Source organism: Symphodus melops (genome assembly GCF_947650265.1).
Source record: "Symphodus melops genome assembly, chromosome: 7".
Taxonomy (NCBI): Eukaryota; Metazoa; Chordata; class Actinopteri; order Labriformes; family Labridae; genus Symphodus; species Symphodus melops.
This window is the reverse complement of record NC_136697.1, coordinates 24,861,861-24,886,476: the sequence shown is the minus strand read 5'-3', so window position 1 is coordinate 24,886,476 and position 24,616 is coordinate 24,861,861. Positions and strand designations below refer to the sequence as shown.

Genomic DNA, 24,616 nt, shown 5'->3' with positions numbered 1-24,616 from the left:
TTTTAACCTCATTACAGTAACGAGCTTCAAGTCTTTATTTATTTATTGAACCGTGTGTCTGTGCTCATCTCAAGGACCGTCAAAAGTCCTCTCAAGGTGCGGAACGGCGTGCAGGAAGCCGAGTCGCCCGTCAAGAAGGTCGCCAAGCGCAGCCGTCAGATTCTGGACAGCGACGATGACGAAGCGCCGCTCGTCAAAGAACAAGTCGCCGCGAAGGGCCAAGGAGCCAAAGAGGCTGCTGGGAAAACCGAAAAGGTAAGAGGCGGGTTCGGCGTGCGCGTTCCCTACTTTTGTGTAAAAATCTTAAGCGACCAATCAGACGGTCGGGCACCGACTGAAGTGAAAACGGAAGCTTCTCCATGATGCACGTGGTCACCATCGAGCCGAGGATCTCCTGATGTCAGAACAGAACATTTCCAAGCTCGAGCTGACGATTCTTACACGGCCGATAAAGCTGCTGCGTGCTGCACTCGTTGTCCTTATATGGACTTCCTGTGATAAGAAGTGAAGACGATTTCAAAGAGCTTAATCCTCCGTGCTGAGACTCTTCTGATTGCAAAGTGAACTTTCTGTCAGTCTTGAAGAAGATGATGACCTCACTTCCTTCGGCGAGGATCCGACCACACGGAGACGTTTCCTGAGCCGGACGTTTGCCCGCCTGTCTGAAAGTAGAGCTTCCTCTCCTCTCTGAGCGATGCGCTTCACTGCACAGCAAACTAGTTTCCTCCCTGTGTGTGTGTGTGTGTGTGTGTGTGTGTGTGTGTGTGTGTGTGTGTGTGTGTGTGTGTGTGTGTGTGTGTGTGTGTGTGTGTGTGTGTGTGTGTGTGTGTGTGTGTGTGTGTGTGTGTGTGTGTGTGTGTGTGTGTGTGTGTGTGTGTGTGTGTGTGTGTGTGTGCGTGCGTGCGTGCCTCAGAGATGTTGTGTTTTCTGCTGCTCTGTGTTTGCCTTTGAGCTCTCTGCTCTTGACAGGCCATCCTAAGACTTTTTTTTTTTTTTTTTTTTTTTTGGAGTTGGGTTCGATGATAGAAACAGTCTCTTTCACTTCAGAGTGAATTGTCTCGGACAGCTGCACCACAAATCCTTCATTTTTTTTTTTTTTTTTTTATTGCCAGCTTTAGATAGAAAAGGTCTAGATGGGAATCAAACCTCCGCCGTACGATACGTGACCCGGGGAATAACTGTCCTCTCCTCACAATCAAGCCACGCACTGCTTTTCTTTTTCAGAAGGACGACGTGTTCAAGGCCGTTCCCACGCCCATGTCTCCTCCGCCCGCTCCAGCCACCCCTGTGACCCCGGCCACGCCCGCCTCTTCAGCGTCACCCGGGACCCCCGCCACCCCAAACTCCATCTCACCCTCTGGGATTGTGAAACGCAAGACTGGTGAGAATTTATTTTCCTCCTCTGTGTCGAAGCAGCCACAAATTCAAAATTTAAACCTAAAACAAAAAAAAACAAATCGGATCGATTCTCGTCTTCTGAGATTTGGATTAGATTCAGAAAAGAGCAACAAGAAATTGATCCGGTCTCACGGATGATCCTGAAGGTTCGGACTCTGGATCAAAAACAGATTCTGAATCGAATCCTGACCCCGAGAATAGAAATCAGATCAAACGGTGAGACACTCAAAGATTCCCCGACCCTTTAACCCAAAAGCTTGGTTCCCATGGCAACAAAAAAAACCCCCCATCTTGCTGCAGCTCTTGGTTAAGATTTTTAGTTTTTATTTATTTATTTTTTGTTTTTTTAAAGCGTCGGTCCTTTTTGATTAGAGTGACTCAGCCTGTTTCGTTTCTCAGACTTGTGTGATGGGTAAATGATGAGTCATCATTTATTCCACCTCGGTCTCTCACTCCGGAGGTGCGACATGAATCCCACCTCAGTGTTTGTCGGTGTCGACTTCCTCGGCACAACACACTTAAAGAAAGTCTCCATAGTTTGAATTGCTCCACTTTTTTGAACTTTGACACCAGCTGATTGATGCTCCGTCTGCCTGGAGCTGTTTTCATACTTGATGACTTGTTAGCAGGGAACTAATGGTTTCAAATATTCATTATTCCCACATTGAGAGCGAAAACAAGACATTCATCACAGACTGAACGCACCACAACGTTTGTTCCTGAGAGAGTGCGGCGTGCGCTCTCCGCCCTCCTGCTTCATTTATCTCCTGACTCCCTGGAACGCCGTCAGCCACCTCGTCCTCTCAGCTGCTGCTCCTCCTCCCAGCTCACCTCCTTATTTCTCCTTCCTGCTAACGCTGTTGCTCCTGCACGTCCTCGAGAGGTGGCGTTACAGCGAGCCGTCTCTATCAGAGCGAGCTGAACTCAACTTAAAGCTTCAGCGTGTGTGGTCGAGCTGAGTGCTCGCTCCTTCACCTACTTCACCTCCTCTCCTTCACCTCCTCGCCTCTCTTTCACCTCCTCGCCAATCCTTCACCTCCTCACCCCTCCTTCACCTCCTCGCCTCTCGTTCACCTCCTCGCCAATCCTTCACCTCCTCGCCTCTCGTTCACCTCCTCGCCAATCCTTCACCTCCTCACCCCTCCTTCACCTCCTCGCCTCTCGTTCACCTCCTCGCCAATCCTTCACCTCCTCGCCTCTCGTTCACCTCCTCGCCAATCCTTCACCTCCTCTCCTTCACCTCCTCGCCAGTCCTTCACCTCCTCGCCTCTCGTTCACCTCCTCGCCAATCCTTCACTTCCTCGCCTCTCGTTCACCTCCTCGCCAATCCTTCACCTCCTCTCCTTCACCTCCTCGCCCCTCCTTCACCTCCTCGCCCCTCCTTCACCTCCTCGCCTTCACCTCCTGCAGCGCCTCGTTCACCTCCTGCAGCGCCTCGCCCCTCGTTCACCTCCTGCCATACCAGGAAGCTGCATAGTTTCTGATCCAGTAGATGTCGCCCCCGCTTGAGGCCCACGCCTCCTTCCTCCTCCTCTTCCTCTTCCTTCTCTTCCTCCTCCTCTTCCTCTTCCTTCTCTTCCTCCTCCTCCTCTTCCTCATCCTACTCTTCTTCCTCCTCTTTCTCCTCCTCCTCCTCCTCCTCCTCTGCGCTCGGGTTACATGAAGGAGTTATGAACCATAATGAAGCAGCATTTAAAGCAAGCGGCGGACCGACAGGTGACAAAGAAGGCGTGAGTTTGTTCTTCATGTAACCGTGGCAACATCAACAACAACATCAACAACAACAACACAGCCAGTGGAACTTTCCACAGGACGGATTTCACAGTTTCTCTCTGCAGACGAGTTTCCAGCTTGAACTTTGACTTCATAAATGAAGGATTCTTAATGTGCAGATGACTTCTGTTGAATTTCATTTAAAAAAAGTAAAAGTCGAACTTTATTTAGTCCTTATTTTCTTTATTTAAATGTATTTTTAGAGGATGAGAAAAGTTGTCAGTGAGGCCGGATGTGTGGTGTTGATTTACTTTCCAGCTGCAGCGTGCGCCTGACAGCTCGGGCGTCTCACAGCGAGACGTGAGAGTGTGAGAGAGCGATTTCATCGGTGCATTTTAAATGAGACGTACGTGTGACCCGCTCTGCATTCAACATAATCTTAAACCCAGATCTTAAAAAAAAAAAAGCAGATTGAAAACTTCTTACAGCTCTGAAGTTTCTCTCCGTGCGTTCTCATTTTGGACGCGTCTCCTCACGTTGTTTCCTTCATCCTTCATCGTCTTTTTGTTTGTGTTTGGATGATCGTGCTCCCCGCCATCGTCACCACCAGCGGAGAGTGAAACGGCACGTTACAGAGACGCTCTTAATTTTCAGCAGAAATAGCAATCTTAATGACGCTGGGTTAATGCTTTCATTATAATATCGAGAAGAAAAACAGCAGCACAGCTACCTGAGCTCGACTCTAACGAGCAGCAGAACCGAGGCGGATGTGGAACCGAAACTCAAATTACCCTCGAGCACCGCCGCTGCATAAAATTACAGAGGAAATTACACTGGAACCCTGAGCTGCATAATATCTTTCAGGATGGAATTAGTGTTTTCATTAGCAAAAAGAACGCAACTGAGATCCCCCCCCCCGCCCGCGTTGCCCTACATCTGCAGAAAGCGAGCCGTCTGGTCCTCTTCATCTCCTTATTCTCTTTTCTCTTTGATCATGATGGGATGCCTCTCTCTCTCTCTCTCTCTCTCTCTCTCTCTCTCTCTCTCTCTCTCTCTCTCTCTCTCTCTCTCCTCCCTCTTAATTTAATGTCTGTCGCTGACGTGTTGCAGCCAGGAAGATGTTCCCCAAGAGGAAGCTGGACGACAGCCGGAGGGAGAGTGAGAAGGACGACGCCGCCGCCGCCGAGGTCAAGGAGGAGCAGGGGGGTCAGCGAAACAAGCGACCCCGCGTGGACGGCAGTGCAGGTACGCCTACCAGTCTGATGTTGGTGTGCACACAAACACACAGCTCCCGCACACGACTGGAACAATGAACCAGAACGCAACCGGTAGACGTCGTGTACTGACAGCAGCACGCCTCATTATTTTCTTCAGAGCAGAGACCCCCCTCATCAGGAGCGAGGTCGTACAGTGATGGCGTTCACGTGGCTCCTGCTTGTTTACATTACAAAAGTTTCCACGTCGGGTTGTTAAAACGAGCACGCGATAAAAACAAACATCCACGTGTGTGTTTTATGTTTCATCTTTAATGTCGGTCAGTGTGACAGAGAGTCCGCCCGTCCTCGGATTCTCCGTCAGCACCGACTCAAGCGTCCTGCAGAGTCTCTCCTGCTTCACTGTAAATACAGACGGGAGCCCTTTTAATAAGACGGTAAATAAACAGCTGGTGGAGAAGCGTCACGTCCCCGGGGGAGCGTCTGTCACTTCATTTTGAAGCACAGAGAACATTTAGAAATGCAACACAGTCGGCGTTAAAGCGTCGCCTGATAAACAAAATGTCTCCCCTCATCCCACAGAGAGAGAGAGAGAGAGGGATCTCCTGCACACAGGCCGACGCCCGCCTGTCTTTAAACCTGTCAAACACTTCCTGAATGCTCCGTGATGACATTAAGTATCTTAAGAGGCAACACACACAAGCCGCCGTGCAGCTTCTTGTTGCTCATCAACGCGTCTTGATGTGCGTCGGCTTGACAGACGAGCAGCAATTTGATCGCATTCACTCCTCAGATTGGCCCTTCTGAGCCCCTGTACCTCCGCTCGCTGCTGCTGCTGCTGCTGTCGGGATGGATGGATAGAAAAAGAGCTGAACAGAACAGATCTGATACCCAGTCAGTCGTTTATACAAACATCAAGTAAAGTTTTCTTTTGCTTCAGGCGTCTCAGATAAGTCACGCTCACCCACAGAGCCCAGATGTGACATCACATTCTGACCGCAGAGCTGTAAGAAGACGAGGTCAGCAGCGAGCACATCGTGTTTTTTGTCCACGTGCCTGAACCTGACACAGCATGCAGTCACCAGGTTTAATAGTTTAGTTGTAAACATTTTAATAGTTAATCATTTTCTGCTTGTTTGAAAATCCCATTATGTCACGTTTCAAAATAAAAGTTGTCGGGCTTTTATTTTGAAATCTTGTACTGTCTCGAGCTGAGAGTACTTAACTTGCTATTTGAATTCGAAAACCCGCTTTTATTCTGAAATGAAGTTGTGAAGGACAGAAAGATGAGCTTATCGCACGCCGTAAAAGAAGGTCAGTGTGTGATGTCATAACGTGGACTCGCCAACTTAGCTGAGATGAGGCGTTTAAAGACGCAGCGGTTTTCGTTCTTTTCCATCGCTGTGACTACATGGACGCACTGCAGAGGATTCTCCGCCATGCCATCAAACGTGATTTAAAAAAAAAAAATATATATATATATATATATATATATATATATTTATTGATGCATTAATTGTGATTGAAGTAGTTAAAGCTGACAGATCTGTTTTTTTAATTTTTACACCTTTTTTTTTTTTAGATCAAATCAAAGTTTCCATGAATTCATTCAGTCATTTCCAGTCAGTGATTTCTCTCCTTGTGTTCAGTGACAGATGTTTAGCAAACAATACAGATGTTTTCTGTGCTTTTTAATTAATTAAGCATTAAATGACTCGACACTAAAAAAAAGAGAGTCAGTCTGCTTTCAGGAAGTCAAGGACGAGATAGTCTCAGGCTGTCAGAGTTTTTCGTATTTACTGACCGCTCAGCAGTTGTTTCATGACTCGGCTGCCTTGATGATTATATTAAACGTGGCGTCATTAACGACCTCAGTCTTCGGTTAACTTGACCTACTTTTGGACGATCCCCCATCTCTGCACTCGCGACACTTCATCGATAATCACCAAGCTAGACGGGCATTTAAGTGTCTTGAGGTGTTTTTTTTTTTGTCAGATGTCTGTAAATGTATCTTTCAGGGCAGCATGTGCACGAGCAGGCACAGAAATGGCCCCTTCAATTCCACAAATTGTTGGTAAGAGCTCCGAAAGTGAGCGTTAAAAGTAGCAGCGCGGTCCTGCGGTCATTTCAACTCGTGGACGAGAAAATGAATCTTTGATGTTCCAGCTCCTCTGTCGGCCGGCGTCGTGACCCCGGCTCGCTCTGCAGGGACTCTCTGCTACAAGTTTGTCAATAGTCATTCTCTCTTAGCCGACTCTCTCGGGTGAAAAGGAAACCTTAAAAAAAATATAACCTGCGGCTTTTATTGGAGAAGGCTGTTCAAAACCACCTTCACACAAGGGGCGCACCAAAAAAAAAATGGGTCGCCCTCGGTGAACCTTCTGGCATTTATCTCTTCAATGACTCCTCGCTCCCTTTTTTTTTTTTTTGTTGTTGTCTCATCCTGTGCAGGGAGCGCCGCTGAACCCATGGAGGAGGGAGCAAAAGAAGAAGGAGCTGAAACAGCAGTGACAGAGGCTAACAGCTCAGATGAGGAGGAGGAGGAGGTGGAGATGAAGGAAGAGGAGGAGGAGGAAGAGGCAGAGCGGGCTGAGAAAAGGAGCTCTGACAAGGAGGAAAAGAAAGCGGAGGGGGCGGTGAAGAAAAATGAAGCAAAGGAGAAGACGGATGATGAGAGAGGGCTCGCAGATGCCAAGAGGGAGGCGGTTGAAAAGGACACGCCAGACGGAGACGAGAGCCCCAAAAGTCAAACAGCCAGAAAACAGAAAGAGGCAAAAGAGCAAAAAGATAAGGAGCCGCCCAAGAAATCCCCCATCAGCAGTTTCTTTGGTGAGGAGGAATTTGCATAAACTCTGAGCTTGCAAAAAAAACACAAAAAAAAACCGTGTGTCCACAAATGTGTTCTTCTTTTATCAGTTAAAACACAAGACAGCAGAACTATTGCTGTGGTCCAAAGCTCTGCTCCCCGTCACCTTCTGCTCCATACGTCTGCTTTCTTTTTATAGCTCCAAGAAAAGCAGCAACAAAGACGGAGAAATCTGAGAAGAACGAAGGAGAGAGGAAGACGAGTGCAGAGAGGAAGACTCCAGCCGAGGAGAGTAAAGAGACTAACGGGTGAGGCAGAAGTACGACTCGATGATCTCTGTACGCCTCAGAGGGCTTTGTTTACTCGCCTGTCTGTCTGTTTGTAACGCCGCACCTTCAACACGTCCACACGTCAGGCTGCTCAGCAGACCTTGACCTCCAACCTCTTTGATTATGGCAAAAGCACGGAGCATTTAACGCTGTGGGATGTTGACAAGGAGAGGTGATTCATCTTCATCGTTTGAATTAAAGGAAGCTTCTTTTGGATGCAGTTTTTTTTTAAAAACAAGCTTTAAAGGAAAAAAACACCAAACCTTCAGTTTCTCTCCCCACTGAAAAGTACCGGTAGAAATAGCACTGACTTGATCGCACAAATACGCTGACAACTCTTTTTTTTTTTTTTTTCTAAGATTTATTTTTATTTGATTTCAACGAGTAATATATGCAAGTTGAAAATTCTGTTACCGTGACAACCCAGCAGCTTAAACGATCAACACCAGTTAGTTGTCAACAGTTGCATTTATCACAAGTTTTTATTATTGATTGATAAATGCGAGGATCGATGGGTGATCCGTGAACGGCCACGCCACTCCTCCACTGTGCAGTTACAGGAAGGAGTCATCCGGCGCACACCGGGATACGTAACTCTGCTCTGTGTGCGGGGAAAACAAAAACACGCCGTCGTTTCTTCAGACTGTTAACGCAGCAGGATGGACGCAGACACAGAGGGCTTTACTTTAATGCTCCTTCCCTGATCTGTTTGTTTTGTTTCTATGACAACCGTCTCTCTCACTGATTCTTATTGAAAGCGCGAATAAATCATAAATAGTGAAACTACAGAATCATCACTACAGTGTCGTTAAATACGTCCAGAACATCCGGAGACTTGGTGTGTGTGTGTGTGTGTGTGTGTGTGTGTGTGTGTGTGTGTGTGTGTGTGTGTGTGTGTGTGTGTGTGTGTGTGTGTGTGTGTGTGTGTGTGTGTGTGTGTGTGTGTGTGTGTGTGTGTGTGTGTGTGTGTGTGTGTGTGTGTGTGTGTGTGTGTCGCTCACATCAGTCTAAACTTAGTATGATGAAACATCCAGGTTATTGAATGTGTCTTAGATTTGCTTTAATGAAATCGAAGTGAACCAGCAGCATGTTCCTGCTTTCTTTTTTAAGCCGTGTCACCGATTCATCCTCAGACTATCTTTAGCTCGACAAGAAAAGAAGTCCACGTTTCATCTCCCGAACTTATTTCTTTTTATCGCTGGCGTTGTGTGCGGCGCTGTGGGAGTGATTGACACGCAGCGACACTTCCTCTCCTTGTAATCAAAAAAAGATTCTTTCTGTTTCGGCTCATTTGTTTGAGAACAAGAAAAAGAAGTTGACATAACATGCACGTGAACTTTTTTAACTAGCCTCAGTTAAAAAAAAAATCAGTTTTCACAGCGTGTGAGCGGCTCGGCAAAGACAAACGTCTCTGTTCACGGCTTCATGACTCTTCACGAAAGGCAACAGGAAATACGTGTAGGCCTCCTTAAAAGCGTGTGTGTGTGTGTGTGTTTAATTGATCCATCCCATATGGTGCTGATATCTTGGATGGATGAAGTATTAAAAATCAAAACACCGTGAAATGTTGTGCTTCGACGTCAAGTTTACAACGCTGCTGTCGACGCTTGTAGTGACATCACAGGAAGGGCGAGTCGAGCTTTAAAAGAACATCCTCACAACGACTGTCCGCTTCTTTATATGCAACACTTAACTCTCCTCCTCCTCCTCCTCCTCCTTCTCCTCCTCCTCCTCAGCAGCGGCGAGTCGGCTTCAGGACCGTCCGACTACGACCCGTCCAGATCAAACTACCATCCTGTGGATCACGCCTGCTGGAAGCAGGGCCAAAAGTAAGTCCAGCCTGCTCTCCCTGAACCGTCTCACTGTGCAGGGTCGTCACTGTCAGGGAGCAAATGATCGGCGCCCCCTGTGGACAAAGGGATACCTTTAATTTTTTTTGCCTGTTTTTGTCCTCTGTATGTGTGAGTAGTAAAACCAAACTGCATCCTTCTGTCTTTAAACGGTCCGATGCATCACTCAGAGTAAAGTAGGTTAGTTTTCTCTTAAAGATACACTATGCAGACTCCGCCACTAGGGGGCTCCAAATCAAAATGATAACAAAAGAGGACGTGGCGGTTGGCGGGGAATCATGGGAGTTCTCTGCTCCCCCCGTGAAACCGGACTCCTCGTGGACGCAGTGAAGACAAAACGGACCTGAAGAAGAGAGTTTGTCTACAGACGGATTTTTTTTGTTTCTATCAGAGCAGCGCACACTCAGGATTCTCTCTCTCTGACTTCCTTGCAGTCAAATATTTAGAAAGTTTCATATCCATTTTTCAGACCGGGGAAGTGCTCTGACTCGGTAATGGGAGAGTCATGGAAAAATCATGGTGTTTTTACATCAAGGTCTCGGTTCAAGACGCGCCGCGCACACTCGGGGTCAACTACTGAGCACGGTCGTGTTCTCGGCGCGTTCAATATTTGAGCAGCAGAGGGGGGTCGCAGTTTACTGTCGTGCCACTCACACAAACGTCCCCGAGAGGACAGAGAGTGGATACCAAACAAAGAAAATGAGCCCTGACAAAACACAGAGGAGAGCACATCTGGACCACGGCGGGACGAGAAGCTGCCAGAGTAGAGACACGTTATCCAAACGAACACATAATCTCCTTTTTGAGATGTTAAGAAGAAGAAAAAAAAAAGGCAAACTCCCCCCCCCCCCCCCTTGTCCTCAGTCCTCTGCAGACAACATTTGACCTTTAACCCCTCCTACGCTTTCTTGCATGCAGGTTTTGATTACCCAGAATCAAAGCTCTCTCTTCTGCTGTCGCACTAATTATGAGTTGCTCAGAACAGCTGAGTCAGCTTGTGAATGTAAAAAAAAAAAATGTGTCAGGGGCGGATGCTTAGCCTGCTAACGACATGCTCATCACCCTCCAGAGTGCCGTACTTGGCGGTGGCGCGCACCTTTGAGAAGATTGAAGAGGACTCTGGCAGGTAAGTGCTCCAGATGGAGAGAAAAAAGATGTTTATCTAACCCGAGATCGAGCTAAAAAAAAAAATTCACGTGGGAGAAACTGATCTGCGCTCTGTTTGAGGAGATAAAGTATATTTCAAAGCATTTTTACAAAATTACCATTAAAAAAAAAAAAAAAAAAAACGCCCTGCTGGGAATATCCTCAGCATAATTAGAGACGCCTGTTCCAGCCAGGGAAAGTGAGGAAATTGGATTAATTTTCTGGGGAGGGCAGGGAACATGAAGAAATTCTACAATTAGGTCACTTTCTAGGAACGCTCGTGATTTTAACAGGTTTTTTTATTTATTTTTTTATTCCTGCACTTCGGGCTTCTTTTAATGTTGGTTCTGAGCAACTTTCTCGGAGTCTTTGCTTTTGTTATCAAAACTCTCGTCCTACAAAGGAGCCGATACTGAACTTAAAGACGTCTCTACTTGGATGCTTTTAATCATTTTAAAGATATTGAACATCCCGATAATGTTTCACGTTTCCTCCGTCCACTTCCAGTTGACGTATAGCGTTTCATAAATGAACAGCTCGGCTGCCTGCCAAGCTTTCATTTCCGATTTAAAAAAAAAAAAAAAACAAACCCAAAAAATCTTCAGACAGATCTCATTTCCCGCCTCCCCGGTATTTACAGGATGGCTTTAAAATCCGTTTAAGTCGTCCTCCTTGTCTCAAAGCGATCCCTGTTGTCGTTTCCCAGACTGAGAAACATCGAGACTCTGTCGAACCTGCTTCGCTCCGTGCTGCTGCTCTCTCCAGGTAAACGCTGTTTCATCTCTCCCATAATGCATGCTGATGGAGCTACACAGGCTGCTGGCTGCCAGCCACTCTGTCAAGGAGAGTGTGTGTGTGTGTGTGTGTGTGTGTGTGTGTGTGTGTGTGTGTGTGTGTGTGTGTGTGTGTGTGTGTGTGTGTGTGTGTGTGTGTGTGTGTGTGTGTGTGTGTGTGTGTGTGTGTGTGTGTGTCTGTGTCTGTGTCTGTGTCTGTGTCTGTGTGTGTGTGTGTGTGTGTTGGGGGGGGGGGGAGTAGTTTGAATGTTTTTGAATTCTGTGTTTCTATAAATGTTTGTGTTTATCATGTTTGGTCATTCTGTATGTCCAAATGTTTTTGGCTGTGTGTGTGTAGTTGTGTCTTTGGAGTGTGTTCCCACATTAGTGTATCATAGTGTGTGTGTGTGTGTCTGTGTGTGTGTGTGTGTGTTCCCATGTGAGTGTATCATAGTGTGTTTGTTTGTTTGTTTCTGACGGTCAATATGTCTTTAGTTTTTTGAATCTGTCTCACCGTGTTGTTCACGCGTGTGTTCGGGGTTTTTCGTTTTTTTTTTTTTTTTGTTATCTTCCGAGTGTGCGCATGTTCTCTGCGTAATGAAGTGTGTGTGTGTGTGTGTGTGTGTTATTTTATTTTTCCAGATGACATGCTGTGCTGTGTGTACCTGTGTCTGAACCAGCTGGGGCCTGCCCACCTGGGGATGGAGCTGGGCGTTGGAGAGACGGTGCTGATGAAAGCTGTTGCTCAAGCAACCGGTAATGAACACACACACACACACACACACACACACACACACACACGTACACACGTTAATGAACACAAACACAACCATTCTGTTGCATCCAAACACAACACTCGTGCGGCCTCTGCCTGAACGCTAATTCCAGCCTTCTTAGCTCATCAGCTCAGCGACGCAGCTGCCATTTACGACCTCGCTCTCGTTTCCAGGGCGACAATTGGACAAAATCAAGGCGGAGGCGCAGGAGAAGGGAGATTTGGGCCTCGTGGCCGAGAGTTCCCGTAGCAACCAGCGCATGATGTTCCAACCGGCCAGTCTGACAGCAGGGGGCGTGTTCAGGAAATTGAAGGAAATTGCCAGCATGAGTGGGAACTCGGTGAGCCGGAGCATAACATTTTCATTAGGCGGGAAGCAGTCCTGGGAAAAATGTAGCTCTCACTCCGGGTGCCTCTCAGTATTGGGGTCAGGTAGAGGAAGGAGAGGAAATGTTAATGTGGTTGTGTGTCGAATGACTTGAGTTATTTGTTTGTGTACTTCAGAGAATGATTTTTTTATTCCCAGCCTCTGAGTAAAAGCATCACCTCGCTGGAATCTCTTCAGCAATTAGTTCAGTATTCATCCCGCCCGTTCCCGGGTCTTGTTATTTCAATGTTATTATTTCTTCTCTCTCTGGTTTGAACATGTATTTTGTACTCGCCGGTGACCTCAGTCTTTCTGCATTCTGTCTCCTCTCGCTCGTCTTCTGTGAATCTCAATTTCCCCCCCGCCCGCCTCAGGCCATGAATAAGAAAATCGACATCATCAAAGGCCTCTTTGTGGCATGCCGCTTCTCTGAGGCCCGCTACATCGTCAGGTGAAATCACACACACACACACACACACACACACACACACACACACACACACACACACACACACAGACAGACAGAGCTGCATGTTTGCAGACACACAGAACCTTTTTGACTTTGTGTCCGTGCATGTGTCTGTCCTCGTCATCCCTGAGAGCTGATGGTCTTATTGTGTTGATTGACAGGTCTCTGGCTGGGAAGCTGAGAATAGGACTGGCCGAGCAGAGCGTCCTCTCCGCATTAAGCCAGGCCGTGTGCCTCACGCCTCCTGGACAAGGTGATCTGCTTTTTTTTTTGTTTTGTTTTTTCCCCAGTTTTTCAAGGATTTCGTCAGGTGCTTGTATGTTGTTGTAATCAGTCCTTCTGTGCAGGATTTTGGAAAACAGAATCCTGGCTTTGTGCCAAAATGTCCCTGAAAGTTAATCTGAAAAAAAAAAAAAAAAGACTCAGCGAGGAATTTATTTACATCGTGTCCTCCAACTCTGCGAAAGCTTCCAGCGTCCAACTCTCTTATTATTTAAGATGTAGACGTTTTTTTTTTTCTCCCCCTACTGGTGGTGCTAATTAGAAGCTCGTGTAAGGTTGGAAGTATTAGAGCAGGTAGAAAGAGTTGAAGCAATGGAGAGCGTCTTCATACGGTCTTAAAATATTCTTTCCTGTTTTGTTTTTTTTCTTCGGTGAAATGATGAAACTGTTTAAATTCATCTGAAAACATCTGATGGGGATAAAAGAAATCAAAACCTCTTCTCCCCAGTTTGCCGCTCAACGTGTCGATCGCTGGAGTTGCAACGGTTTGTGCCACCGGCTGCTTTCAGCACGCGGAGTTCAAACCTGCGATCACGAACAACCAGGCCTAAACCTCATTAAACACATCGCTTCCTCACTTTATTAGTATTCGGGGCGTTCTCGTGACTTAGAGGTGTGCTTTGATAAGTCATAATTAGAGCAGGAGGCTCAGCGGGGGAAACATTCACTAATCTTCGGCCAGGTATGGTAATGTTTTTTTCTTTATTTATTAAACCGTTATTTAATCAGGCGGGTCAACGAAGAGCAAGTTCTTTGTCGAGCTCAGGTCGGCCATTGCGATGAATAAATGATGGGGAAGAAGTAGTTTTCAGTCGTATTTAAAATACACATCGTAATTATTGATGATCTGGGGGAGAAAATCCACGGCGTGGGCGGGCGTGTGGGTGTCCAATAATTAACCCTCAAACTCTGATTCACAAAGCATGTTGCATGATGTTCAAACAAACACGGCCATTAAAGGCAGGGCTGGTCATTTCCTGCACGTACACTTTTTAATACGTTGGTTGAAATTGTCTTCAGGGTCCTGACAGTGATGAATAATTCACGGGCTCTGAAAAAGAAACAGAAACATCTGTAGCAGCTGTAAAGACCACTCTGTTTTATAAACCAATCAGGCCTCTCGACTCCGTACGTGCATGAGCCCACACTCAACGCATGAACTGAGGTCTGCTTCTGGACCAATGGGGCTTGAGCATGTAAGTGAGGGGGGGGGGGGCGTGGCCTCAGAGGGAGCGCAGAAAGGGGGAGGGGCCGGGTGAAGACGGAGAATGGAGTATCCGTAAAATTCGAAACCTGGAAACTTTGGCAGCAAATAAAGAAGTCCTGGACACCTGAAGTGAGCTCAAAAATGTCAAGAGCAAACACATGCACTCAGTCTAAACTGCACAAACACAATTTATTTGTGCACTTTAGAAAGCGCTCTCTGTCCTCACTGCAGCTTTTAGTCAAAAATATGACAGAAGCTCAAAAGTTCAGTCGTTCTTTAGAGCTTTGGTGTTTTTTTTTTCATTCCCCAGAGCATGAAAATAATGGACCTGTTTATCGTTTTTAAAACTCTTACTGGAGCATGCAAACCAAGGCTTCCCTCTCTGTGACGAGCCTGAGCACCTTGACCACATGTTCATATCGCTCGTGCAGAACGTCCCTGAGCGCCTCCACACGGAGCATTCACTGACTTCACTCACAGAAAACGTTTCTTTATTAAATCGCACAGAGTGGGGAACAGTCCTCATCCGATCCTGACAGATATTGTGTCACTTTAAGAAGACGAGAGATTCGGCCTGTGTTTTGGGTTACGTTTAACCCTTTGTTGGGTTAGCGCTGCTGCCTCACAGCGAGGAGGGTCCCTGGTTCGAACCCTGAGCGGCGCCCAGCGGAACAGAAAAGAGAGATGTTTGTCAGTTTATGTCATTATTAAATGTCTGAGGGGAAAAGAGGGGACCAGCTCCTGTTTTCAGTCGGTGTTCACTGAACCACGGTGGGACTGAAACTCTTGTTTTCCGCCTTGATGTGGCGTCGTAGAAAACAGCGACTGCAGCAGCTGTGCACAAGCAGTTGCGTGTGCAGTAAGTCTCGTTTATTTCTCTCCCTTTTGAAGTCTCAGAACAGGTGTCGAATGAAAGTTCTGTCAAATGTTCAAACACTTACATAGATCTGTTTGAAACTCTTTTTTTTTTTTTTTTTTTTTTCTTCCCCCTCCTCTTTTCCTCATAGCTTTTCCTCCCGCTGTGATTGACGCTGGGAAGGGGATGAGCGCCGAGAGCAGGCGGGCTTGGATCGAAGCGAAGAGTCTCATTCTCAAACAGACTTACTGGTAACTCAATCTCTCTCTCTCCCCCCTCCTTTGAATCACTTTACTATCTCTCCTCCACACCACTACAATGCCTTATCCCCCCTTAAGCCCTCGTTCTCTCTCACTTTCATTTTGGATGCTATTGATTCTTTTATTTTGTTTTTTCTCTCCCCCCTCCCCTCCCTCCCCTCTCTGAACTTTCCCATCCAGCGAGATGCCCAATTACGACGTCCTCATCCCGGTTCTTCTGAAAGAGGGCATAGACGAGCTGCCCAATCACTGCAAGCTCACTCCAGGTAAGCAGCCAATCAGAGGGGCAGAGAAGGCTGTGAGTTCCCAAACGGGGACCGGTGTGTGTTTTATTGATCGGCTCGGTGGAGGTGAGTCAGTTATTTTAGTTGAGTCATTTATCAGAGAAGATAAAAGATACCACTAAACTAAGGATTAGCTCCCAATTACACTGTTGTCAAGCTATTTGTGATAAGGCGCCTTGGCACCAAGGTAGGAAATTAATACCAGCCACCATCTGAATGCGGCTAAATTGGGAAAGTAAATTGGCCCTTGTTGGTCAGTTAGACAAATCTAGCAGCTATTTTGGCAGCTAAACAATTGTTTTCTGTTTCACAGAGAGGGATGTTCTGTTCACGGTACAAAGAGCTACCCCCCCCCCCCCCCCCTCCTTTTTCTTCTTCTTTTTTTTAATGATAGCAGCAGCCAGTTTGGACAGAGAGCGACTGGCTCGCTGCTCTTTAAGCTGCAATTAAAGCAATTTGTTTGGTATATTTCATTATAACACTCCTCTGCTTCTCTTTTTAAGCTTAACTTAGCAGCGGAGCCCGAGGGGGTTGTTAGTCAGAGGACTTTCATATTACGGCCAAATGAGACTACAAACAAACTAATTTCAACTGTGGTTTTAGTCACAGAACACAGTTGTGGGTGTCGTGCTGATGTGTCATGTGGGAATTTGTCATTGAAAGTGATTTTACAGCTGCTGGGGGGGATTTCATCTTCACAGCCATCCAAGAGTCGTCTCACTTAGATAACCTCGAGGGCCCCCCCCCCCCTTCTGCTCGACACACACAAATAAGAAAACAACTTCTCCTGACTGGACTCAGAATTAGTCTCTCAACTGTTTGAAAGTCATAAAAAAATTCGAGACTGTGATGTGCTTTACTTTCCTGATTCTCTGCACTCGTCTCGCCCTCCTAGGAGTGCCGCTCAGACCCATGTTGGCTCACCCCACCAAAGGTGTCGGCGAGGTGATGAAGAGGTTTGACGAGGCGGCGTTCACCTGCGAGTACAAATACGACGGAGAGCGTGCACAGGTGTGTGTGTGTGTGTGTGTGTGTGTGTGTGTGCGTGCACGTGGGTGATAAAGTGCATCTCGTTTGTTTTTCTTGCATTTTGGCACCGAACATATGCCTGCTGAATTTTCTATGCAAATACCTCTGGGCTGTGTTCTTTCAGCGTGAGGTATTGCCATCTTGTGACTCCTGCTGCGTGCTCACATGCGTGGCTGTTTTTATGGTGTGTGTGTGTGTGTGTGTGTGTGTGTGTGTGTGTGTGTGTGTGTGTGTGTGTGTGTGTGTGTGTGTGTGTGTGTGTGTGTGTGTGTGTGTGTGTGTGTGTGTGTGTGTGTGTGTGTGTGTGTGTGTGTGTGTGTGTGTGTGTGTGTGTGTGTGTGTGTGTGTGTGTGTGTATGTGTGTATTGCCCGGGCGCCTTATTCTTTTTAGATAAACAGTGTTGCTGCTTCTGCCCTGGGCTCGTACGCAGAGAAAAGCTACTTCTGCCATTGTGGACCAGAGACAAGAAAAAAGAAAGGGAGGTGAAGAGAGAGAGAGAGAGAGGGACGAGAAACATAAAAGGGAGAGGGAGACGAACTGGAAGACAGACAACGTGGACGACGGGGAGGCTGGGGAAATGTTGTTAGAGAGAGAGAGAGTGTAATGTAAACCCCTCCAGCTGTATTGTTAATTTTGGACAGTCATGCCAATAAAGTGCCTTTGAACTGAGTTGAATTGAGAAGAAGTGAGATGAGCAGAGAGAGAAACAGAGAGAGAGCCCCATGACGTCCTCCCCTTCTCTCTCTCTCTCTCTCTGTGGTGTCACTGCAGTGGACGTTACCTCAAACAGCCAGCAGGGGGACTCTTGATTCACCGCTTAGTTAAAGACTCCCTCTGTGTGTGTGTGTGTGTGTGTGTGTGTGTGTGTGTGTGTTTGCACCTGGGAGGGTGTGTCAGATATTGTGAATAGCCAAGAACATGTGTAACTGCACGTGTGGCAGCTCTGATTTCTCAATGGGACGAATGATGTTGTCCTTGAAGGAATGCAGAAAGAAATGTGATTAAACACAACGACATGTGTGCAGAGTGAATTATTATAACACGATTAAATGGAAAGGCAGCGTTTACAAAGGTGAGAAGATCAAGGAGAGGAAATAACACACGTGCAGACGATGAATCATAATAACAGCAGCTTTAAACACAGAAGGAGCTGATAATTAGTTTAGTTTTACATCAGGAGGAAGCCGGAGCTGAAAATATCCAGGAGCGATATGGATTTAATGTATGGAGCTCGTTTCATTACAGGTGAGAGGCTGCAGGGTGACACACACACACACACACACACACACAGACACACACACACACACACACTTGTGAAGTTGACGCCGTGCAGCTTCGACCCTGAGTTGGGATTTGTAAAAATTCCTAAATCGTTCGATCCTGAGGTAGAAGAGAGAGAGGAAGGATCACATGGCTGCATTTAGAATAAACAGAATAATACTGAGACTCACCTGCACAGGTGAGATTACAGAGAAAGACGCGACCCCGTGTTAGCGCCTTCACTTGTCTCTGCCTTATTTGACCTTTCGTAAGACGCTGAAGGTTCAGACTGCGTGACGATGTTCAGTAAAGTCGACAGCGTGTCGTCTCTCTCTGCAGGCTGCGTCGCTCGTCTCGAGCTCGTCGGACTCTGAAGGATCCGGAGCGCTAGCTCGCGAGCTCTCTGACCAGAAGCGGCTGCGTTATGACCTTATTAGGGAGGAAAGGATGCGTTTAAATGGTGCAGCCGGAAGGTGACTGCTGTCGCCACGGTAACAACGCCGCATGTGTCTTCCATTTTCATCCTGATGTTGCATCCAACTTTTAGCGTCCTAAATCAAAAGTGTGATCAGATTTGACGCCATGTTTTTAGTCCACACCAGAGAAGTGCGAGCAGGTGACGTCTCGTGTGATTTGGTGCTTCTGACCCCCGAGGACACGATGTCAAGGCTCGCTTCTTGACACAGAAACTGTTTAGTAATGGATGCTGCCATCATTCATCTCATCTTTCAAGATGTTCCTCTTTTGTTGGATGAGAAATTCTCTCCTCCTCCTCCTCTTCCTCCTCTTCCTCCTCGCCCTCCTCGCCGTGCAGCAGTGAGATGAGCATCTTGAATTCGCTGCTAAAATTCTGTCAAAACCTTCTTTTATAATTGCCGTCAGAGCGTCTCATCCGGAAAGACGAAGGGAATAAACAACAACACCTACATACACCCAAAAAACCTGCAGAACTAATGTCACCTAAAAATCACAACAATCAGCAAACTCACCGCGTCACATGACTGATCCGCCCAGGTGTGAAACGTTTACTCGCCAAACGCCACAAAAGTTGATCCTGCACAATCAAGTGACCGTCCTCATTATTGACCTCGTGCACGTCGTGGAGCAAGTCGAGGAGCAAGTCGAGCTCTGATTGGACGGGACCCAGCTGGTTGTCTGCCATGCGTCTTGGCAAAGCCGCAGTCTGACACCGCGACCGCCTCATAACTTCAAGTCTGATGTTTTTGTGCGCTGGCAGTGAATTACATTTCATTGGTCCCCCGAGTTTGTTGGCAGCGCCTCTTTTCCTTCACTTGGTGCATTAATCACAAAACCGCCATCTAACAGAATGTTAAAGTCGAAGCTTTCCCTCCAACATTGACCGCTTTTTCTGATGTTTTATTTATCGTCCATGTTTGTTTTTCCTCATCCACCACAGATTCACATCCTGGAGAGTGGCGAGGTGCGAATATTCAGCCGCAACCAGGAAGACAACACCAGCAAATACCCCGACATCATCGCTCGCATCCCCAAGGTAAACCTCCCGAACACACACACACACACACACACACACACACACACACACACACACACACACACACACACACACACACACACACACACACACACACACACACACATAGACGGAGCGTGCTGCTGCAGCCGCTCGGCCTCGTGGGAGGGAGGCGCCGGCGTGGAGCCTTTTAGAGCTTTTACAGCGGAGCGGATAACGACTGCATACGTTTAACGTGCTCGCTTCGTCGTTCTGCACGCGTCTCTCCAACTGTCTCTCATCTGTTCTACGCCTCCTCCTCCTCCTCCTCCTCCTCTTCCTCCTCTTCCTCAGTGTCTGTTTGAAACCCACCTTCAAAGTGTATTGGATCCTTTTCTTTGACGTCTTTTGTGCTTTTTTTTTTTTTCTTTCTTTTTTTTAAAGGTGTCTGTTGTGGACACTGTGAAGCTGCTGTGTGGAGAAACTTCACCTCGTTAAATGATGTTAAAAACACCTGACGTTTAAATCAGAATCAAAGCTGCTGAGAGAGAGAGAGCGAGAGAGAGAGAGAGAGAGAGAGAGGACTCTTGCTCTGGGGGGTTAACCGAGCACGCTCACCCTCTGCTCCTGCTGAGTGTGTTTTTCAGAAAATGTAACAAAGCCTGGACTCCCTCCGATCTCATCCAGCCTCACACACACACACACACACACGGGCCGTTATTGACATGTCAATACTTTAAAGACAGGTCCCGCCCGGCGTCGGCTAATCAGGTTGAGTTATTGAATGTGATGAATTAGAAAAAGGCCGGATTTCACGAACACGTGTTTGTGCTTCATCAGCGGAGCGTGTTGCACGCTCGTTAGCTTCTGCTTCAAAATGAGAAGGTTTTTGTTTCTCTGAAAAAGTCCGCACTCAGGTGGGTTCAGGAGAGATGAAGAATCGACTCGACTTGATTATTCAGGCGATTTTTTAAATTTTTTTTATTTCACGACCCTGTTTCCCAAAATGCTTAAAAAGAAAAAAAAAAAAAAGTAGTGATGGGTAAATCAGTGAAAGCTGATATTGAATGAAGACAAGCAGAGAGGTAGGTGACGCATCCTGAGGAGGGGATTCACACATGTTGAAAGTGAGAATTGTTGTTTGTGTAAACCGATATGTGACAGAGCGGGGTCGTCTTCCCCGCTCTGCAGCGTCACTGAGCGACTCGTCGTGTTTTTGGGAAGCGAGGAGAGCGATGTGTCATTTAAAAGTAAAGTCCAGAGTCTCCCTTCGCCCCGCTCGTGTTTTATGTTTCATGATGACTCCGAACATTTCCAGCAGACGACAAGCCCAAAGTGCAGGCCGGCCTGTTCGGCGCTGATTTGATTTGTCGAGCGCGTTTCATAGCGACGTCGACTCCATGTGCTTTTACACAAGAAGAAGAAAATCAACAAACACACTTTCAAACCTCTGCTGCTTCAATGATCAGTGAGTTTGACACTTCAGAACTTCATATTTTTAATTAAATGTGCCATAAAAAGAGAGAGAGAGCACTGATGTAACGTATTTGAACACATTTAGACAGTTTACAGTTTTTGTTATTCAAATGTAAGAAGTGAAACGAGATGTTTTGGATTTCTGTTTTTGTTCAGAATATGAATTTTGTCTTTTTGTATCAGTGCAGGAAAAAAAAAAGGCTAAATATGAGAAGAATTACCAATAGATGTGTTGCTGTTGTATTGACACAGGCTCTCACTCTTATCTAGTTATCATGTCGAGGTTTAAAATTCATGACGACTCCAGTCAGCAAACATTTGACCACTTTTCACGTCGCCGAGTGAAGTCATGACAGAGCAGAGCAGTCCATGCAGGATGTGTAGAAGAAGAAGAAGAAGAGAGAGAGAGCAGAGCTTCCAAACTTCTCAGTCTTTAATCATGTCTCGTCACTCGCCTCTCTCCTTCCTCTAACGCCCTTTTTCTTTCCTCATAACTTAAAGAAAGGAAAGAAGAAGAAAAATCACTCTTTGTCTGTCGCTCTCACCTGCTCGCTCGCTCTCTCCGTCCACCTGTCGCTGTCTCGCGTCCCTCCTTCTAATCACCTCTTCATTACTTCTTGATGAAACCGGCTCCGTCCCCGGCTACTCGCCGCTCTCCTTCTCACCTCTCCTCTCACCCTTGTCTTGTTCGCTCTTGTCTCTCTTATCTTTTTTTTTTTTTCAGCCCTTTGATTCGCTCTGTCTGCGGGTTTTTTTGTACCTTTTCTCACTCTCTCTCTCTGCCTCTTTTAAACCCGTCCCCTCTCAGCGCTCCTCGGGTTTCTCTCTACACTCTTTAAATATTCTCTCTTTTTTTTCCTCCCTCCACTCATTGCCTGTCCGTTCTCCTCACCGCTGTCTCCTTCTTTCTTCTTGCTTCCAGTTCCACCTCATCTCCGGCTCCCTTCTCACCAGTTGTCTCTCACACTCTCTTTCAACATCTTTTTTTTTTTTTTTTTGTAAAAACCTTCCTTTCACATTCTCCTCTTCATCCTCTCGACACTCCTAAACCTGTTGTTTTTTTAGTTTTTTTTTAACGTCTCTCACCTCCTTCCTCTCACCATCATCTCCCGGCTCTCGCGTCTCGTGTTGTTAAAAACGATTAAACGGAGGGAGAAGTTTGCGGTGAAAGAAGTGATGGCATCATTTAACTTGAGCTTTAAACACTTTTCATCGTGTTTGTCTCAACTTTACTCCTAAATGATGCCGTTTAATTGGCCGTGATCGGCCCTCTTGTCGCATCATTTAAATGAAGCTTTCATGAAGGAAATTGATTTGCAGATATTAGTTTGTTTTTTTTCTCCTGAAGGATTCGAGTCAATCTGGGTGTTTTTCCCTGACATTATGTTTTTTCTTGAACAAACTAAAGGAACAAAGGCGGAGTGAATCTTCTCGCTCTCTGCACCGAGGAGACGCTCTGATTAGATTCTCCGGCACCTTGCTGCATTATTTTGCATAATAATGAAGGAAAAACTCATTTTCCCACAGCTACCACAGGTCCTCATCGCCTCTAATTACGAATTAGTATTAAAATATTAACACATAAATATTAATGCAGATTAATCAATTGTTAATTAACGCATTACCTCGTTTGATGACCTTTAATAGTTTAACTGTTTGTTTGGGTTTTTTTTCGCCTGCCTGGAAAACAACCTGTTACCTCGAATGCTGCGTTGTCGTCTTCTTCTGCTTCCTCTGATCACCTGTCAGATGTCGCTCTCTGATCCGCTCTCGACTTGTCAATTCAAAGCGTCTTCGTGGCCCTGAAATCGACCAAATGCGCGAGAGATTAACACGGCTAAGCTGCACGCAGACGCTTTGGTGGCTGCGATAATTAGCAGATGCTCTCTGTGATCTTGATAAAGCAGCTGCCGTCGTCAATATAATCTGCTCATAGATGTTTTTTATCCCCGGCCTAAATGCTATCAGTGTTGTTTCTTTTCTTTTTTTTATCAGCTGCCAAAGCTGTTTAAGTTCTTGCAGAAATTTTTAAAGAAACAAAAACTGTCTGTATGTGAAGCGTTTGGCTTTTGGCACAACGTGGGCATCGGACCAAACGAGGAGGCGCGTTCCACACTTTTGGTCGCTGCTGGAAGTTGAAGATGCAGCAGTAATAAATGTAGTGTGGAGGGGGAGGGGAGGGGGGGGGGGAGAAATGTTAATGTGTTGACTTCCTCAACCTTTCCAAACAAATGGAGGGCATCTTCAGGTCCTGAAACAGCCCGAGCATGTCTTCAATTTGATTGCCTGTGTCCATTCCTTTTAAAAAGCTAAAGGTTTTTTTTTTTTTTTTTTCCCTTCACAATAAAACTTCCACTCAGTCCTCTGAGAGCAGACAAATAACATCCTCTGGCTTATTTATAATGAAAATCCTCATTTCTCCACTAAGTAAAATGTCTTTTAATTTTCTTTTTTTTTTTCTCTGTCTGTCTTCATTTTAATTCTTTTAAAAGGTGAAGAAGGACTCTGTGGTGTCCTGCGTTCTGGACTCGGAGGCGGTGGCGTGGGATCGCGAGAAGAAGCAGATCCAGCCCTTCCAGGTCCTCACCACGCGCAAGAGAAAGGTACGAATCAAACGGACTAGATTAAAAGAAGAAGGGAGGGGAGGGATGAATGAATGAATAGCTCGCGGGCGAAGATGCAGAAGTGAAAAGGTTAAAGGGAGGAAAACAAGACGGAGATAAAAAGCAGGAGGGGAGCTGGAGAGGCAGATAATAGGGGGAAATGATCCGGCAGATGCAGGTAGATGGACGGCGAAGGAGCAGACGGAGAGAAAAGGGAAGATTGATAAGTAGGAGACAGAGGAGTCGGGGGGGGGGGGGGGGGGGGGGGGGGAAGCAGTGTGAGATTGCAAATGTCAGAGAGGTGTTTTTCCAGGTTTGATCAAAATAACGGCCTCTTTCCACGCCGCCGGTCGTGTCCCTTTGAATCGACATGATGACGTCTTGGTAAATTAGGAAAGAAGAAACGAGGGTTCAGATATTTAGAACTTGATGAGAATTGGTTGAAAATGATCATCCTGATGAGTTTCTTTCTCTCTTTTTTTTCCTTGCGACCGCCACTGTGAATTCCCGATTATTTGTAATGAAGGTTTGGTGCACAAACTGATTGTAAGGCCCTTCAGGCTTTTTCTTTCTTTTTCTTTTTTTATGGCATCATCTTCTCCGTTCTCTGCCTCTGCGAGCGTCCCAGCCCCAAAATGAAAAATGTCGACGAGGAGATGAAACCCGATATGAGCTAATTAAACATCATTAACGGGCGAGGGGGGGGGGGGTAATGAGGGAGTGGATGAGGAGAAGAAGGGGATGCATCTGGAAACAAATCCGTCAGGTTTGAAGGCTGCAGAAGCGTTTCCCTTTGTGTTTGTGATCACATCCGTTCACCAGTGAGAGCTCGTCATGCATCCAGATACTTGAAATGCTTGAATTCCCCTCGGGATCAATAAAGTATCTATCGATCTATCGATGTATCGATCGTCTGATAGGAAGAGACCGAATCGTTACTTTCAGAAGCCGCTTCCAGGTCAGTCCATTTTTGAAAACGCGTGACTATAGTGGAGCAGAGATAAAGGAGGAAATACCAAATATGGTCGCTGCGTCTTCACAAATCCT

General features: G+C 46.4%; 1 protein-coding gene across 2 annotated transcripts in view; it reads left to right on the top strand.

Annotated features, from left to right (window-relative positions):
- The window catches only part of lig1 (ligase I, DNA, ATP-dependent), a 42,650-nt gene that overhangs the window by 2,062 nt on the left and 15,972 nt on the right, over nt 1-24,616 (top strand). The window contains exons 3-19 of one of the 2 annotated variants that reach the window (XM_079348429.1): nt 75-255; nt 1,225-1,381; nt 4,222-4,356; nt 6,777-7,154; nt 7,331-7,439; nt 9,203-9,289; nt 10,380-10,436; nt 11,163-11,221; nt 11,872-11,985; nt 12,179-12,345; nt 12,746-12,822; nt 13,002-13,093; nt 15,337-15,436; nt 15,626-15,711; nt 16,625-16,740; nt 19,437-19,532; nt 23,459-23,569. In XM_079348429.1, the coding sequence (XP_079204555.1) occupies nt 75-255; nt 1,225-1,381; nt 4,222-4,356; nt 6,777-7,154; nt 7,331-7,439; nt 9,203-9,289; nt 10,380-10,436; nt 11,163-11,221; nt 11,872-11,985; nt 12,179-12,345; nt 12,746-12,822; nt 13,002-13,093; nt 15,337-15,436; nt 15,626-15,711; nt 16,625-16,740; nt 19,437-19,532; nt 23,459-23,569 (2,122 nt within the window). Of the gene's footprint in view, nt 1-74; nt 256-1,224; nt 1,382-4,221; nt 4,357-6,776; nt 7,155-7,330; nt 7,440-9,199; nt 9,290-10,379; nt 10,437-11,162; nt 11,222-11,871; nt 11,986-12,178; nt 12,346-12,745; nt 12,823-13,001; nt 13,094-15,336; nt 15,437-15,625; nt 15,712-16,624; nt 16,741-19,436; nt 19,533-23,458; nt 23,570-24,616 lie in introns of both variants that reach the window. The other variant, XM_079348428.1, reaches the window with a different exon arrangement.